The 19,641-nt window shown below is 38.4% G+C and overlaps 1 protein-coding gene across 1 annotated transcript in view; it reads right to left on the reverse strand.

The window, feature by feature from the left end:
- The window catches only part of plxna1a (plexin A1a), a 326,999-nt gene that overhangs the window by 277,988 nt on the left and 29,370 nt on the right, over positions 1-19,641 (reverse strand). The window contains 1 exon segment of the mRNA XM_036590727.1: positions 16,400-17,786. Coding sequence (XP_036446620.1) covers positions 16,400-17,587 — 1,188 coding nt within the window. The 5' untranslated portion in view covers positions 17,588-17,786.

The raw sequence follows: 19,641 nt of genomic DNA on the forward strand, positions 1-19,641 counted from the left end.
TGACCCAGTTAACTGCCTGACTTATTGATTTGAAATTACTTGCTATGTGCAAAATTAATGGAGCACTGCAGCCTACAGAGTACTCCTACTGTAGGCTATGTCTATCACTGCAATTGTCAAGGACTCACTTCAAATGCAGAATTTTTAAGCAGAAAGACTAGCGGAATGGGGGAGGAATCATGTAGCTACAAAGCTGTAGACAAAGACTAAATAAGGATGCAACTTTTGATGCATTTTTTGTTACCAATACTGAGTTCTGGTTAATACAGATACTGATACATTTTTAAGCTTGAACTATTTATTTGAACTATATCAAATGGCAAATGGCCATTTAGAAGTTCCATACTAAAACATCTCAAACAAATTCTCTCCTACCTTACATGAAGAAAACCTTTCTCCTAATCAGGTTTACATTGCCCCGTCCCCATACTCTGACAGCCACATTCCAACATTTGCACCCCCCACATCCTCTCCCTTCCCCCTACTTGCCGAAAAAAGTATAGATCAAAAATAATGGAAGTGTAATTGTAATATAGTATTAGCTAGCTACTTGTTCTAATTAGGGATGCATTGATCCCATTTCTTTCAGACCGAGTATGAGTATTTTTTAGTACTCGCCAATACCATGTCCGATACATAATTAGTTATAATTACTAAGTAGTTGTTAGTGTCAATGAGTGCAATGTACCTTAACAATTAAATCATTAAAATTAAACTTTAATGCTGTGCATTAGCCAGATATGTTACATTAGTCACTTTGCTGCAGTGAAGAAAATGGGTTTAGTTCCACACCAGAAAAACATTCTGGTCAGCTTTAAGTAATGTACATTTCATAGTTTTGTGCTAATGGTTCTTATCTGTCTCTTTCAGCAACAGTCTCTGTAGCACAATCACAGCAGGAATCACATCGGAGGATAATGCATCCAGAAAGCTCACTTTTTTTTTTTTACATATTATTTAAGTCTTTTGATTGGCTGGCTAAGCTGTAGTTAAATGGCTTCTAAAGCTAGTTGATATTGTTCTTTGGTGACTTACACTGTACATAGATAACTGTGTACGATCAAAGCCTATATATATTTACTCACTAGGGTTGGACGGTATGATGGTATTGCGATACTGCGGTATTTCAAAATGGTGATGGTATTTAAAAATGTGACTCGCCAAATTTCTGCTTCATGTCTGCCTTGAAAACTGGGACTTTAAGACATTCGCGCATCCACAATAAGGGAGGGGTATGCGGTTGGAGCTCACTGATTGGTTGTGGGTGCTCACTGTTCGAGGCAATAATGCAGAGAGAAAAGCAACAAGGCACAATGGCTAGCATTAGCTGTGAATTAAGCGAGCTAGTTCTGAAGAAAAACGTCACTGCTGCGGTTTCGCAGCATTTTGGATTCATTCCAAATGAAAATATTGATGAAACAATATGTAAGATCTGCGTAAAAACTGTCTCAGCCAAAGATGGAAACACATCGAACATGAATTCTCATCTAAAAACTAATCACCCTTCAATTGCAGCACAGACATCGTCAACCTCAAAGAGCCATGTGGCCCCTGCTGGAAAAGACCTAACCCACGTATCACAACAAACTTTAACGAGAGGTTTCATCAAATCCACAAAATACAAAATGGACAGGCGTGTACATTAGGGCTGGGCAATTAATCAAAAAGTAATTGAAACCAACATTTAGAACCTTTAACCAAATCTGATTTTCTGAGGATCTGAGGATTCTAGCTGCTGAGTTTTGTAAATACTGAATAGGACAGTTTTGTAAGGCACACCAATGAGAAGGGAGTTGCAGTAGTCTAGGCGGGATAATATGAAAGCATGGACCAGTGATTCAGTGTCTTTTTCGGAGAGCAGGGGGCGAAGGCGAGCAGTATTGCGGAGATGGACAAAAAGCTGTTTTGACCCAAGTCTTGATATTAGACATGACATAAAAAAAATCATAAATTATAGAACTATAGCTGAACTAGCAAAATAAAAAGGCGATTAAGTCAGAATAATGAATAGTATAAAATGACAGAAATATAAAATAACAATAATAATAATAATAATAATAATAATAATAATAATAGTATAGCAAAATAATTACAATTGATAAAATTGAGCTAAAATAGAGCTAAATAAGGCAATTTTTAAATCAGAATAGCAAAAAAGATAATAATAATATAGATAAAGATAAACTAGTGCTATACCAGTTAAAATAAAACAAATTAAATGATAAATAAATTAATAAATTAACAAAAAAATATTTTATGTTTTATGAGCCTTATGTTTTATAAATCACTGAAAATGTATCCTAGTGCAATGGTCTAGCTTATTTTTAATAACTGTTATAAGACTCGTTTTCAGGTCGTAATTTATTATAATGAATACTAAAAGATCACTTTATTATAAATTTGACAGGACTACGCTACACGTTGGGACTCCAAGCAGGCAATGATTGAGTGGATACTTGAACAGGTGCAAGCTATCCATCACATTCTGGCTGACAAAAGACGGAAGCAGTATCTCCCTGACATGGCAAGGCCCAGATGTTCTACAGGCTATCAATGCTGCACTGAAGCCAGTTAGTGCATTTACTGATATTTTGTCTGGAGAAAAATATATGTCCAGCTCATCTGTACTCCCCATACTGCTGTGCAGTGAAGACATACTGGCCGCCTCAGACAATGGCATGCCACTAACCAAAGCCATAAAAGCTGGGATCAGCTTGAGGCCAAATATAAAATGACGACGTCCAAAACTTGTACCTTTCTCGACCCTCAATACTGTGGTGGACATGAAACGGACGATGCTTCCTTGGCTGAGATGAAGGTTAGAGGGAGAGATGTTGACCACGGTAAAGTTAGTTTTGTTTTCGATATTCGTCTTTTCGGCGCTAATAACATTTGATCGGACTACGGTGGTCAATACAGACTTACATATTCATGACAGTACGACCACAGAGAGTGATGCACACCTGTTCTTTTGCGGTTGTGGTGACATTTAACGTACCGCTATTTTGTGTTAATACCATAGAACTGAGACACGTTATTCAGTCGGAAGGAAAATCATGCACTTCTAGACCACGCCTACATCCATGCACATGCCTCTGTTTTCCTCCAAAGCATATCAGTGTATTTAAATACATATTTTAATTGTTCGTGCTAACAATAGACACCGCCAAACAATAGAACGTCAATAGCTCCATAAACACTGTGTCCATACACATCTGATTAATTGTGTTATTTACTGTAAATTATGGTTGGAAATACACACCACTTTAATTTAGAAAAAGGACTTTGAATTAACCTGTAACTAAAATGTACTTGCCAATACTTGTCCTAACAGTACTGAGCATACCTTACCTGTAAAAACTGATATTACCTATATACTGATATAGCTAGTTAGCTTGATGACAGAGGTTCAGTAATTGACAGACATTAGCAGTCTTGAAGGTTTAATAGATCCTTAACCATCTAAAATATTAGTTTAAAAAGTGAGTGTAGAAAAGAAAACGTCTTATTTAAGTGGATTAAATTGCAAATCAAAAGTTTAAATCCATCAAACACTAAGTGAGTTGGATGTAAGTTTTAAATCTTGTACATTTTTTTCATTTTGAATTTCGATAACATTTTAAACATTGAAAATTTAAGTCAGCAGTGTTTGGTGCAGATAAGTTTCAGTGATGACACACAAACTTTGAATGTCACTTGAGGATGCAATGTAGCTAAAATACTGCTTAGATTCAAAATGCAGCATTCACTACAATTAATGCAGCTGAAATGTTTTTGAAGGTTAAAATACAAATATTAATATAAAGTAATTATTACAGTACATTCAAAACTCAACAGCTGAAATGCTACTGAAATTCAAAATTGATAAAAGTTAAAGCAATATATCCAAACTTTAAAGGCTGTGCACCATACACAGCTGTTTTTAAATGTTGTAAATAATGCAGCTGAAATATTATTGAAATTCAAAATACATAAAAATTAATAAAAAGTAGTTACAGCAATATGTCCAAAATTTAAAGGTTGTGCATCATTGCTGACACCTTGGCGCACCATACACAGCTGTTTTTAATGTTGTAAATAATGCAGCTGAAATATTATTGAAATTCAAAATACATAAAAATGAATAAAAAGTAATCACAGCAATATATCCAAAATTCAAAGGTTGTGCATCATTGCTGACACCTCACTGCACCATACACAGCTGTTTTTAATGTTGTAAATAATGCAGCTGAAATATTATTGAAATTCAAAATATATAAAAAATTAATAAAAAGTAGTTAAAGCAATTTATCCAAAATTTAAAGGCTGTGCATCATTGCTGGCACCTTGGTGCACCATACACAGCTGTTTTTAATGTTGTAAATAATGCAGCTGAAATATTATTGAAATTCAAAATACATAAAAATTAATAAAAAGTAGTTACAGCAATATGTCCAAAATTTAAAGGTTGTGCATCATTGCTGACACCTCACTGCACCATACACAGCTGTTTTTAATGTTGTAAATAATGCAGCTGAAATATTATTAAAATTCAAAATACATAAAAATTAATAAAAAGTAGTTACAGCAATATATCCAAAATCCAAAGGCTGTGCATCATTGCTGGCATCTCACTGCACCATACACATCTGTTTTTAATGTTGTAAATAATGCAGCTGAAATATTATTAAAAATTCAAACTACATAAAAATTAATAAAAAGTAGTTACAGCAATATGTCCAAAATTTAAAGGTTGTGCATCATTGCAAACAACTCACTGCACCATACACAGCTGTTTTTAATGTTGTAAATAATGCAGCTGAAATATTATTGAAATTCAAAATACATAAAAATTAATAAAAAGTAGTCACAGCAATATATCCAAAATATAAAGGCTGTGCATCATTGCTGACACCTCACTGCACCATACACAGCTATTTTTAGTTTTTAATGTTGTATATAATTTAGCTGAACTATTATTGAAATTCAAAATACATAAAAAATAATAAAAAGTAGTTACAGGGATATATCCAAAATCCAAAAGCTGTGAATCATGGCTGACACTGCACTGCACCATACACAGCTATTTTTAGTGTTGTATGTAAGATGGCCAAAATATTATTTAAGTTCAAAATAAATAAAAATTAATATAAAGTAGTTATTGCATTATATCCAAAATCCAAAGGCTGGGCATCATTGCTGAAACTGCACTGCACCATACACAGTAGTCTTTAGTGTTGTTTGTAAGATGGGCAAAATACTATTGAAGTTCAAATTAAATAAAAAAAATAACATATTTATTGCATTATATCCAAAATCCAAACAGTGTGTATGACTTCTGACACTTCACTGCACTGTACACAATTCTTTGTAGTGCTGTATGTAATGTGACTGGAATATAATTGAAATTCAAAAAATATGAAAAATTATTTAAATGAGATATTGCAATAGATCCAAAATCCAAAAAAATTGTATGAATGGTGATACCTAGCTGCACCATACACAGTTATTTTTGGTGTTGTATGTAATGTGGCTGAAATATTATTTAAGTTCAAAATAAATAAAAACTTATATAAAGCAGTTATTGCATTACATCCAAAATCCAAAAATTGTGTATGATTGCTGACATCTTGCTGAACCATATACGATGGTTTTAGTGATGTATGCAATATGGTTGAAATGCTATTAATTCAAAATACATAAACATTAATATAAAGTATAAAGCTATTTCAGCTAAATTACATACAACATTAAAAACAGCTGTGTATGGTGCAGTGCAGTGTCAGCAATGATGCACAGCCTTTAAATTTTGGATATATTGCTGTAACTACTATTTATTATTTTTTATGTATTTTGAATTTCAATAATATTTCAGCTGCATTATTTACAACATTAAAAACAGCTGTGTATGGTGCACCAAGGTGTCAGGAATGATGCACAGCCTTTGAATTTTGGATATATTGCTGTGACTACTTTTTATTAATTTTTATGTATTTTGAATTTCAATAATATTTCAGCTGCATTATTTACAACATTAAAAACAGTTGTGTATGGTGCACCAAGGTGTCAGCAATGATGCACAGCCTTTGGATTTTGGATATATTACTGTAGTTACTTTTTATTAATTTTTATATATTTTCAATTTCAATAATATTTCAGCTGCATTATTTACAACATTAAAAACAGTTGTATATGGTGCAGTGAGGTGTCAGGAATGATGCACAGCCTTTGGATTTTGGATATACTGCTGTGACTACTTTTTATTAATTTTTATATATTTTCAATTTCAATAATATTTCAGCTGCATTATTTACAACATTAAAAACAGCTGTGTATGGTGCAGTGAGGTGTCAGCAATGATGCAAAGCCTTTGGATTTTGGATATATTGCTGTAACTACTTTTTATTATTTTTTATATATTTTGAATTTTAATAATATTTCAGCTGTATTACACCCAACACTAAAAACAATTGTGTATGGTGCAGTGAGGTGTCAGCAATCATACACAACTTTTGAATTTTGATTGTACTGCAATAATTACTTTATATTAATATTTGTATTTTAACCTTCAAAAGCATTTCAGCTGTATTAATTGCAGTGAATGCTGCATTTTGAATCTAAGCAGTATTTTAAATGTTCAATGTCTAAAATGTTATCGAAATTCAAAATGAAAAAAATAACTTAATTCTGACTCACTGAGTTTTTGATGGATTTAAAGTTTTGATTTGCAATTTGATCCACTTAAATAAGACGTTTTCTTTTCTACACTCATTTTTAAACTAATATAGATGGTTAAGGATCTATTAAACCTTCAAGACTGCTAATGTCTTAGGACAAGTATTGGCAAGTACATTTTAGTTACAGGTTAATTCAAAGTCCTTTTTCTAAATTAAAGTGGTGTGTATTTCTAACCATAATTTAGAGCAAATAACACAATTAATCACGTGTATGGACACAGTGTTTATGGAGCTATTGACGTTCTATTGTTTGGCGGTGTCTATTGTTAGCACGAACAATTTAAATATGTATTTAAATACACTGAAACGCTTTGGAGGAAAACAGAGGCATGTGCATGGATGTAGGCGTGGTCTAGAAGTGCATGATTTTTCTTCCGACTGAAAAACGTGTCTCAGTTCTATGGTATTAACACAAAATAGCGGTACGTTAAATGTCACCCAAACTGTAAAAGAACAGGTGTGCATCACTCTCTGTGGTCGTACTGTCATGAATATGTAAGTCTTTACTGACTACCGTAGTCCGATCAAATGTTATTAGCGCCGAAAAGACGAATATCGAAAACAAAACTAACTTTACCGTGGTGAGATGTTGGAGATGCGATCTGAACCGGCAGCACGTGCAATGGAACAGCAGGAAGAGTAAGGACAAGAGGGAGACGGACAGTCTGGACTGTCTAAAACGAAAGTAACTTTGGGCAGCCTCCTGCAGAACACAGCAGCAGCCAGTAGACTCAAGACGTCCGCAGATGAACAAGCAGCATCTGAACTTTCTGCTTATTGTAGTGAGCCTGTAATCCATGGAGATGAAGTAATAATCCGACTAATAGCTCAATAGAAATAGAATACATCTATGTATACACTTCATTCGGAATAGTCTAGTCTGATTGAGGCCATGTGGAAGACGATTTCTATCCACTTGAATGAGGTGGGTAATCCTGTAAATAATCTGTTAAATAGAAGAATAATAGCCATGTAAACTCCTGTATCCAATTAGATTTCCAATTGGAACGTGTGAGTATGTTCTGCGCATGTGCGTTTGCATCATAGCAAAAGTTTATAACATTCAACATGGCGGGAGCAGAAAATGGTCTGCAGAGGAGATGAAGTTAACACTTTGAACTTTAAAAGACATCGGTGGGATGGGCATCCAGCTTATGTGTCTCAGAACATGATGTCTTCCTCTCACCCTTCTTTAATAAGTACATGTGAGGTACATTTTTCTGAGTCTGACATTTTTAAAGCAATCTAAAACAAGCACGCCAACTGAAAACTCATCCCACTCTGACTGGACCTCACGTGATGTGCGCTGGTAATGTTTACTCTAAGTGGTACTCCACGCATGCGTGTCATTTAGGATCGGATTACGTGTAGTGCACATGTAAACGAAGATTTTCCATCAGATTGTTGAAGAGTGTGCATATAAACACCCCAGTCTTAATCTGTTATCGGAATGTATTCAATCAGATTGGCAAAAATCTCTGCATGTAAACATAGCCAATGATGTTGAAGTTGGCCAGAAAATACTTGTACGCCTGTGCCATCATAGCGGTTATTCAGCACAGCAGGCAATATTGTTAGCCCAGCTCGCAACTTGCTCAAGCCTGACGAAGTAAACCAATTAGTTTTTCTGGCAAAAAAAACCTTGAATAAATGTAAGAAAAAAAAAATATAGCTAAGCGCAACGATAGCGCAACTTTGTGGCTGATGTTTCGTGCTTGCGCAGTTAATGTCATGCTTATGTTGTGTTATCCTTGTTAGGCTAAGGCCTTCTATTTTTTATTCTGTTTTGTGTGGACAGTGGTCAGTGAGAGATTTTGATGGCTAAAATAATGGCTAAATGTTATGTGTTTATGTTTACAAGTGTAATTGATACATGTGTATTTACACTTAAGTGCAAAATATTTATTAAGAGTTCAAGAAAGAATAATAAATCATGTTTGATGTTCTTATTTTATGTTTTGTAATAAAACGTGTGAATACTGTCAATTGTATACTGTAAAGTTTGTCACCTGAACCACGCCCACCTCCCTACCCCCCGGTAATACTGTATACTGCGGTATTGTTTGAAGGCGGTATGAAAAATGTCAATACCACCCATCCCTATTACTTACTATACAAAAAATGCTCCATCCAATGGACATGCTACATTAAAATAGCCTCTACAGAAAGCACTGTCTATGGACAATTTCCGAGCTATAAAGCTATTCCATTTAAAATAACACACTGCACACTTCAAACACTCTGAGAAACTGGGCTATACCAGCTTAGCTAACCACATTGTGCATTGAAATATGCACAGTAGTACAATACAGTCCCTCTACTGTTTTACAAAGACAATTTTAAGAACCACTGTATTTACGTTTATACCTTGTATTCAGTGGTGGAAATATGCCAAGGCGTAATGTTTAAGCGACTAGTGACTTTTGCGTCTGACCTCCACAGGGTCAGCACCACTTGTCTGTGTGAGCAGACCCTCTTTCACTGCTAGCTTTATATTTGTTCATTAGTGTGATTGTGCACATTCAGACTACATTACGTTATCAACTGACATCCGATTAGTCTTGATGCATTTTTATGAGGTTATTTTTATTATAAGTACAAGTAAATGAGCACACTATCGGGCAGACACCCAATACCAGCATTAGTATTGATACTCCTTAGTTCTAATGTTAATGTTAGGTTACATATGTCTACTGTTATGTGACTAACTTTATATTATGTAGGACTATGAACAATTCTGTAATATTTCAGGCTAAATTTGTTACAAAAACATGTACATTAATTTCTGTACCCCCATATCGAACATCAGATAGCACTTTCCAAATCAAATATCAAAAGCATGTTCTGCCAGCATCAGTCCAATACCAAGTATCAAAATCAGTGCGATCTCTAATACTGTAGCATTCCGCTATTGGTGGACACACAGAGCCTCCTTGGAAAACGCAGCGAGAGCGGGAAGAGAGACTTTCGTAAATAGTTGTGACTGTGGGGACATCATTCTGTGCAGGGCAGTGTACCGGAGAGGTGGGGCTGTTGGTGACCTATCTGCTTCCTGGCTGCTTCAGCTAGTGCTGGGCAGTGGTGCTCCACTGCTGCTGGTTCAGTAAAAGAGACTTTCTTAAAAGTGATATGTTTCTCACATCTCCTTCTTTGCCAGATGTCACAGTTGGCATCAGAATTGGGATCAAATGGTGACACTATGAACTCAAGCGAACAAGACAATCAGCGAAGAAAAATAAGCCCAGCTGAAGATTGAAGGGGAAGGTGTAGCACAGCAAAGATGGGCAACGAAGATGACGGCAGCGCGACAAAGACCAGCACCAGTAGTAGAACCTGGCAGAGGATGGTGAAATAAGCGGCTGTCTTGAGCAAGGGCCGGTGAGGAAGCCTGGGCAGCGGCGAGCCACAAGGACCTGCCTACAGAGACAGCATTTCAGCCTGGTAGTGTTAGCCACGGCTCGCCACGGAGCTGACTGCGGAGCTGAGTGCGATGGTTCAGCACGCATTTTCAGGAAGGCAGAGGGGGGGCATGTTGTTGCTGGATGAGCTAGGCTGGCATATACAGCCTGCCACACTGGCCAACCTTCATACCATCACAGCTGAGGCAAGGAGTGCTGCTGTGCTGGGGAGGAGGATGCAGCGCTCACTCTCTCTGCTCTGGTGTTTCGGGGAGAGAGGACTGGGGATGTAAGGGTCAGAAATTTTGCTCAAACACTGGCCAGACTCTTTCTAGGTCCCAGAGACATTCTGGACCTTTAAACAGGGGACTGTGTCGCGTTCAGCTATTGGTTTGTTTGGCTGTGGATGTGCAGAGCTTCCTGGGAAAGCGCCGCAAGCACAGTAAGAGACACTTTAATCTGTAAATAGTTGTGACTGTGTGGACATTATGTGTGTAGTAGGTTTGGTTGTGTCATTCTGTGCAGGGCAGTGGAGTTAGCTGTCACTCTTAGTCTCTACTGTGTACTGGAGAGGTGGGGCCATTGGTGGCCTGTCTGCTTCCCAGCCACTTCTGCTAGTGTTGGGCAGTGGTGCTCGACTGCTGCCAGTTCAGCAAAAGAGGCTTTCCTGAAAGCGGTATGTTTTCCATGTCTCCTGCTTTGCCAGATGTCACAATACCTACCAACATCTCTGAAAGCTTTTTTTGGCTACATTATTATTTCTGGAGGCTATTCATCACACACACACAATTATCAAAAAATATTAGACCAAAGGCTAGTGGACAGGGTAGACTTCTTCTGCCTGATTTTCAGTACTCTCCTATTCATGATCAATACTGCATAATAGAGGAGGCAAAAGTCATTTTAGCACAATGCGCCTCAGCACATCTATAAGCCACTGTTTCAGATGAGAGAAGCCACAGGACTTCCAATTAATACAACTGTATATAGGGGTGAGGAGTAGGGAGAAGTGAACCAAATATCAACAGTGAGCAACTGATATTCAGTGTTGTGATTTCATCACAAAGACTTTCATCAGAAAGTCTTTAATTGTGACTGAGATTAAAGACAAGACCAACCAGCAACTAAATGATCAACAGCAACAAATGTTAATAAATGCAAGTATGCTAAAGAGTGAGGGAACAGGGAACCTTGCCTCCTTTTCTCTCAGTAATGTTATGGGAAGGATTTGCCTAAGAGTAAAGCATGTTGAGCCCAAAAAGGATAAACATTGTTGTGTTGAGTCAGGTTTTTGTGAATGGCGATTCGATGTTTCATTACAGAGAGCAGTATTTCATGCACAACATGGAAGTTACAAAGTGTGCATTTCTTTGTTGTTTATTCCTCCACTGTTCTTTTATGTCACCTGAGGGCATTCTGAAAAAGCTCATTAGCAATGCTAATTTGTTTGTGTTTTTTAATTTCACGTTTTATGGGTAAAATGCATAGCGTTTGGAAAAGGGTTTGATGCTGGCACAGAAGGTGACCTGGAACTTTGAGAAAGTTCCTCTGTCATTATGGGAACCATAAATCCACAAAAGAAGAGTATTGGTAGTAAGCAACACCACAACAAAAAGGCCTATACGGGCAGCATTATTCTACTGAACTATATGAAGTTAATATCCCTGCCATGACGTACAATGACTGCTTGATGATTTTCATTATTGTTATAAAGTGCAAATTAAAGACTAGGGATGTACATGGGCTCTTGAGAACGCTTTTTTTTTTTTTGGATTTCTTCCCAATTTGATCATATCGAATTCCACCCACTACTTAGGACTCCACCAGTCACATGATACCACCAGCGCTAGGAGGGTGAAAGCTAGCACAGGCTTCCTCCGAAACCTGTGAAGCCAGCCACACATCTTTTCAAACTGCAGCTAACGCAACATACTTGGACAGCCGAACACACTGGGAGGAAAGCGCCAACCGCCACTTCTGTTTCATCAGCTAACAGCTGCCTGCATTGACTAGCACGCACCTAATGATGGGGGAGACGGGGGCCATCCTACCTACCCAGAGAGAGCGAGGCCAATTGTGCTGTCTTGGACTCCCAGCCACAGATGGCTGTAGCATCACCAGGGATTGAACTCGTGATCTCCTGATAATAGGGCCAACATTTAAGCAGCTGTTTTAGTGGGACTGTAAAAAGCAGGTTAAATTATACTTTCTTATAAATAAACCTAGCATGCCTTAACACATAAGCAAATTCCCAAATACAATGACAGAAAAGGCAGAACCTGGCTGAAGTTAGTTTCTTATTCACAGCTTCTGTGTGTGGTAGGGTATGGAGCAGCTTTTATGCTAACTAGGCTAACTGCTTTAGCTGAGGTAAGCTATGCAATGAAAATATATCTGAAGATCTCTGACAAACTAACATGCTGGCAGATCATCCCACCAAGGAGAAAGTACGTTGTTGTAGTGGTTTGCTCCAGTGTTAGCTCGTTGGCTCATATAAAGAAGCAGCCTTTATCACTCATCCAGGTCTTAAACTTGTGCATTTCCCTTAGATATTTGTCAATAATAAAGCATGCTTTCAAATGTATTCCTCTGCAGCTAAATTTCTGTTCTACTTTTTTAGAAGCTTCTGAACACCAGTGCTATGTTAATTTAGTCTGAATAAATGAAGTCCAATTTAAATTAATGTATTCCTTTCCTGCAGCTAACTGAACATCAGCATAAGGATCAGTTTAAAATGAAAGGGACGCACAGTCTAAACCTGTTCATTGTAATATCAGATGTTTAAATACAGACAACTTAGTGCTTGCTGGACACAGCCATGTTCAGAATATTTCTTCACTTGGTTTTGGGAATATTTTTATGAATTCTTTCTTGGAGACACTGTGAAGTGGTGAGAATGAAGTATTGAGACTGCAAAATAAAAAGTCACAATAATTATTGATTTCTTTGACTAAGAATTTAAATTGAAAAGATAATTTTACGGTTTCTCTGAAGTAAAACTAAAACCCATAATGTTGTCTTGTTATTGAACGACTGCTCTAATAGCAATAATCCATTTAATTAAATAAACCAACAAATAATAGCCAATTTTCAGTTAATTCAGATTTATAGTAGCGTGTGATACAAAAGAATACAATACATTCAGAAGGAAGGCAGGTTTATTAAAACAACACCCCTCATTTTAAGTCTCCTTCTCTTCTTTTTTACTCTTTATAATAGGACTGCACTGAGGAAGATTGGACTGGGGTGGAAGGTGCCCATTCTAATTACCTCAATACGTGATGGTAAAACATTTTCATCTTCAGCAGTGGTTTCTCCTGAAGCAAATGAGGCAGTGTAGTCAGCAACAAGGAGGAAAGGGGACATTGTCCTGTTATTTGAGTACCAGGTGAGTAACCCTGGTTGTAACACAAGTCAGTAAGGAGGCTTTACAGTATGTTTTTTTTTTTGGTACTTAGCTCTATGTGAAAACAAATCATGTAGCCCTAGGGCTCTGTCCCTGGGGTGAAAAAGTATACAGGATTTAATAGAAAAAATTACATCAAACATATATGGAGGTATATTTATAACATGCTTAATGTTACCACAATAGAAGTTTATCAAGCAAGCCAAAAACAAACTTGACTGAAATGCTAAACTGTCACTGAAAGCTTGCTGTGTGATACATGCATGATAATGTTACTTATCAGATCTGAAGCTTACAGTATACCTTTTTCCTTATTTTCTAATTAAAGGATTGCATTTTTCTCCAATTATTATTATTTCCAGTTTATTTACATCTCAAACATTTTCATTTATCTCTGATTAAGACATTTGAGACATACATTAACATTTTAATCATATCAATTTCAGACAATATTGAGATCTCAAATATTTCTTAAGTTTCAATTTAAAATTGTGTCTTATGTACTTATAAAGTGCCTTTATTGCTCTCTAAGGTTTTTGCAGAGGAACCCATGAGAAATCCAGAAGCATAGCATCAGATCAATGAGAACTCCGGCACTACTTATGCTTCAAACTGTTTGTCTTAGATGGATCTGTTTCCATGCATCTGTTTTCATCTGGGGGTATGTTAGAAGAAACGATTTAGAGTTAACAATTTAAAAGTTAAATTTAATTTAGAAGAGAAAAAGAAAGACTACTAGGAGTATTTTCTTCTAAGGGAAGATGGACATGGACACAAAATAAAATATGATCATATAGGTCTCTTAAGTATGTTTAGGCATTCTTATCTAGGCTACTACTAAGGGACTCATTAAACAAATGTTGAAAAAAGAATCAAACTAAAGAAACTAAAAAAACAAAAGATCTGATCTGCATCTAATGGGGCAATTGTAATAGATGAAAATGAAGAGTACTCACAGGGGACATACGCTTGCTAAGACGCAAGCTTGATAAAACCAAAACCTGTATGAAATTATTACTTCACCCTCTTGACATGTCCTTCTTCGACTGCATGCACTGGCACAGATGGTAATCAATGACCATCATCATGTACTGCATCACATTTACACATACGCATAGCTTTACCATGAGGAACAAGACAACTGGGCAGAAGAGAGATGTCAGAAACAGACAGCCTGTCAGCCACAAAAACCTGTCTGTCCTTCTATCTGTCTCTCTTGTTTCAGTCCCCTCTCCCATCTGTCGGCTCCTTTCCTGAAAAATCTGAATCTCAGTGTGTGCTTTGTGGTTGGCAAACGACAACATTAATTGCTTGTAAGTGGAACGAGGAGGCAGAGGGACTTTTGATTGGAAGCTGATTGTGATGGAGCACAAATGAACAACACAAGGTGAGCAGGGTGAATTATTCATAAGCTGGAAGCTCCTTGCCGATGGAGGACACTTGGAACGTTATCTTTTCATCAGATTCAGCCAGCCGTGCCGGCGTCATTATCTAGGCAGATTGCTCCAGGCCCATCATTATAATGGCTGTGGTTATTATCACTAATACGAATGTCAGACATTTGTCGATAAAGAACTACCACCACTGCTATTTCTGCTGTTAAGCTCTGAGCCAGGACAAGAGTGGGCAGCAAACACCACATAAAGTGCACAGCTAGGACAAGAAACAGCTTAGATTAGACACAGGCTGCTGATAGGACAGTACAGAGCTTATGGGGAAATTCTGATGATCATTTTTGATGCTTAAGTCATTAACAGTTGGCAGCTCAATCACTACATCATTGTATCACCAGAAAATTGCAATTGCAATATTTTAAAAGGCAAAAAAGAACAAAATAACTGACATGCTAGGAGATTCTCAAGTGCTGTCTTTGATGTCCGTGATGTCTTTGGTTTGACTCTCTCACTTCATCTGCCTGCATCAGTTCTCCCTTTATTATTTTATTATTTCCTTGATCTCTGAAAGTGTCTCACCATTTCTGCCTGTACCTTCCAACACAGTTAAAGCACTCTGAAACATGCTGCACACATAAGTAGAAGGAGGACCTGGGCTATTCTCGGGGAATAATCCTCAGTATTGTGCAAAGATGAGGAGAGATGACTGAGGAGCAAACACAAGAGTGCATTCAATGAGGGAATAAGCCATGCACACTCACACCATCTTTCCATTTGTACAGTTCTGCCACCAGCCCAGAGGTCCCACGAGAACAACAAAGAGTTGACAACTTCTGGACTTTAAATCAATTAGTGCCCAAGGAGCAGGGACATGTGAGGCCGGAGAGTGACAGAACACTAATCCCAGGGACTGAGCTAATGATGTGACCAGTAGTGTGGCCTCAAGCAAACTACAGCAGAGTTAAGCTGCCTGGTAAACAACACACACATCTCTGTCTCTCTCCCTCAGTCTCTCTCTCTCTCTCTCTCACACACATGCACACACACACACAGGCTTGGGCTAGTGCCCAAACTCATTGACTTACGACATTGATTCTAGTCATGCAGCTAGCCTGAAAGATCAGGGCAGAAGGCAATGCTGTGCAAGCACTGTTTTTTTCCATTCTTACAACAGGTTTTCTGCCTACAAAACATTTCACTGACTTCAGATCATGACTTGGAATGATTTCAGACAAGTGCTAGAGTGTGAAACTATCACAACTATCAGATACACAACAGTACACAAATCAGCAAAAACTGTAGCTGTAGGAAAAATTGAGCCAAAAAATTACACAATTTTCTCCTTACCTCAAATGCAGCTGATTAGGTAGCTTCTGAAGTTTTCTTCTTCAGCTTTAGAAACTTCATGATCAACTACATTTGAGGTAATGTAGGCATCATAATATTATTTCAGTACTTGTAAATTTAACACATGAAATAACTCACCGAATTAATGCAGGCCAGCTCCTTGTTCAGCAGCCAGGGCAGGGACAGTCTGCCCTCCCCCCGGTAGCAGGACTGAATCCTCTCCTTGATCTTCTGTTTGATTTTGCGCAATGTGAACAGACACAGGGCTGATTCTTTGGGTGGCTTGGCCCGGTTCTTCTGGCCCTGAGCAAATATGGTAAACAGTACCTCTTCCCTCTCAGAGATGCCTAGTGATCGAGCCAGTCTGGCACCAGGTCGGGTAAGGTAGGCATCTTGGACCAGCCGGTACTCCACCCCATCTTTGGTGCATCCGATAGGAAACTCAACATAAGAGTAAAACTTGGGATCATCTACACAAAGACGTACGATCTTGGAGGTGAAGAACTGTTCGCCACTAGCATCAGGTGAAGTCAGCTGTGTGTCCAGCTGAAGGGTCAGGTAATAGATGAACTGCTCACTGCTGAAGCCATAAACATAGTAGATATCAAAGGTGGGGAACTTAGAAAGTGTATCTGAAGGGATCTTTAGCTGTGATGAGACAAATTCATCTTGATACACAAAACTAAACATATCAGCATTTTCCTCATTGGCCATCAGTTTACGGCTAGATAGAGTTGGGAAGTACTCCGATTTGCCTTCTATTGGTGTACCTACAAACAGTTTACCACTGCTTACACCTTGGGAGCCACTGATGACAACACCAGACATAGTACCTGCTTCGGATACACTGGAGAGGTAGTGTTCTTTGCGATGGTGCGGCTCACCCAGCTTGAAGAGGTCATCAAGTCGCAGGAACTGGCAGATGCCCTGTGACGTGCTACCGCAGGCAATGAGCCGGTTTTGCCCTGAGTCTAGCAGCAGCAGCTTGTTGACATTGTTTGTCTGTGACAGCTCATGCGGGCAGGATTGTACCCCAGGTGGCGGGTAGCATTTCTCATTGTCCACCACTGGACCTGTCACATGGCTGCGCAGTTTGGTCAAGTTGCTGGAGAGCTTATAGATCCAGTTGATGGCACCTATGTAGACATCACCCGTTTTATTGTGGATGACTAGGTGTGTGAGCCCCCCCTCAGATGGGACAAAGGTCCAGAAGGAGGGGAGAGAGGCTTCTAGCATCCCACTTTGACAGAGGGATGTGAGGAAGAGTATGAGGTGGAAGGCCCTGTGGAGAGGAGTGGGATAAGGCCCCCTCCTGCACAGTAGCATGTCTGGTATCACTATATCTGGAAGTAGACGTTCAGGTGGGTTTCACCTTCCTGATGTTGTAGTGAAAGAACTGTGTGTATGTCAACTTGACGTGAGGAGAGAGTCTTTTTGACCCAGTGTCCTTGTTGCTCTCTCTCACTCTCTTGCCCGTACAGAGCTGCTGTCTACACCATCATCCACAGCAACACAGCCGCTAGCCCTGCAAAAAGGGAAAAACATGTCATGAGATTTGGTGCAGGGGTTTTTACAAGCTCTACTGGTCACATGGAGAAAAACAATTCATAATACATAAACATTAATATATTACAGTGCGGCCCAAGGGGGAATCCTATCCAACATTTAATGAGCATGTCAGACTGGGAGTCATCACTGCTCTCCAAACTCTAAACCAAACACTCAGCTGATTGACCTAGCTGTGCCCTTAAATGTTTCATACAGTCTGCACTAGGGGTGGGGATCTCTAGGCACCTCACGATTCAGAGGGCTGCGATGCAATTATAAAACGATTATCGATGCATCTTTTTTTTCTATATAGCATTTATATTTTCTCACTGTGTGAGTTCAAGTTTCAAGTTTATTTGTCATTTGCACAACATGTCAGGACATATATGCATTGAAATGCTTGTGGTGAGGCTCAGGTAATCACTCTACATAAAGTAAATAAGTAAAAATAAAAATACAAGAAAAACCAACTGAAATATATTAAATATACACAATATATATACAGAATATAGAGACAATATACATTTTAAAGTGACTAAGTGACTCAGTGTTATTGTTATTTAAAGTGACTTGGTACTTTTAAAGCAAAGTATTTGTAATGATCCATAATGAATTTACTTCCAATATCTTTTTTAATAAAACAAATGGAAGTGATGTGGCAAGTGAACTAGAAGGTTCTCATTCAGTGCTCTTGTTTGGAGCACGAGAAGCTGCTGCTACTCATCTGCAATAAAATGCGCAGTTACGGTGAAATAAGATCCAGTGGCAGTGGATGTCCACACAGCACATGTTACAGCTATTCTACCCATTTTCTTTAGTGATTTTATAACTTCGTTTTTGGTCTTGTTGTAGAGAGAGGGATGGGGGGGATCGCTGTGTCAGTAAAACACCTTTGAGATGGGGCGTGTGCAACATAGCACGAAAGCCCTGTTTCGCAACGACTGAGAACCGGCGTGCAGACTGCAGGTCACATAGCAGCGATGCGTTATTCGCATTCATAAGCACTGCAGTTGGTTTCCTGGTACGTTAAATCTGCAACGAGAGACTGTCACACACTAAAAAGTGGCGAAGATGAAGTCAGCTTCTCTTTCGAATTCTCCCGTTCCAACGGGTAAATTCGAACAAGAAGCTGGAGAATAAGAAGCGACTTTAGCCTCATAAAACAGTCGTTGAGAGACATTTTAAAGAAACTGATCTACTTCTGAGGAAAAGTTTTCTGGCGGAGATGGGAGGAAAGCGGCTATAGCTGAGCTAAAGTTTAAAGCAGAGCAAAGTAAATCTGTGTTTTCGTTTAGATTGTTTAGCCTATACTAGGACATCATCACATACTGGACATTAAATGTTGCGGCTCCCAAGGTGGTTTGATTTTTGTCGAAAGGACAAAATGGCTCCTCTTAACATTTGGGTTGTGACTCCTGATCTAACCTGGCTTTAATGCAGAGGGAGCCGACCGGATTTCTCGCTCTTCCACTTGTGTTTTTGTTATGTGCCGCCACAGACTGTCCGGGCGCTGCACTTCCGCACTTCCAAGTTCCGCCCTTTGCGTTCCGTCAACATTATGTTATAAATTACATATTTAGAAAATCAATTTTTGACATTTGTGAATCGATTCAGAATCGTTCACGTCCACATCGCGATGCATCTAAGAACAGATTTTTTCCCGCACCCCTAGTCTGCACCAATTCGACCAGTACTTTGTGGGGAGAGGGGTTAAGAACAAGGAAAAGTAAAGAATGTGATGCAATAACAGAGCAGAGTTAGTTGAATCATTCACCTTGAGCAATGCCACAAGCTCTTAAAAGCCTCCTGCAATAAAAGCTCTTATTTCCTCA

The sequence above is a fragment of the Colossoma macropomum genome, unplaced genomic scaffold (genome assembly GCF_904425465.1).
Source record: "Colossoma macropomum unplaced genomic scaffold, Colossoma_macropomum, whole genome shotgun sequence".
Classification (NCBI taxonomy): Eukaryota; Metazoa; Chordata; class Actinopteri; order Characiformes; family Serrasalmidae; genus Colossoma; species Colossoma macropomum.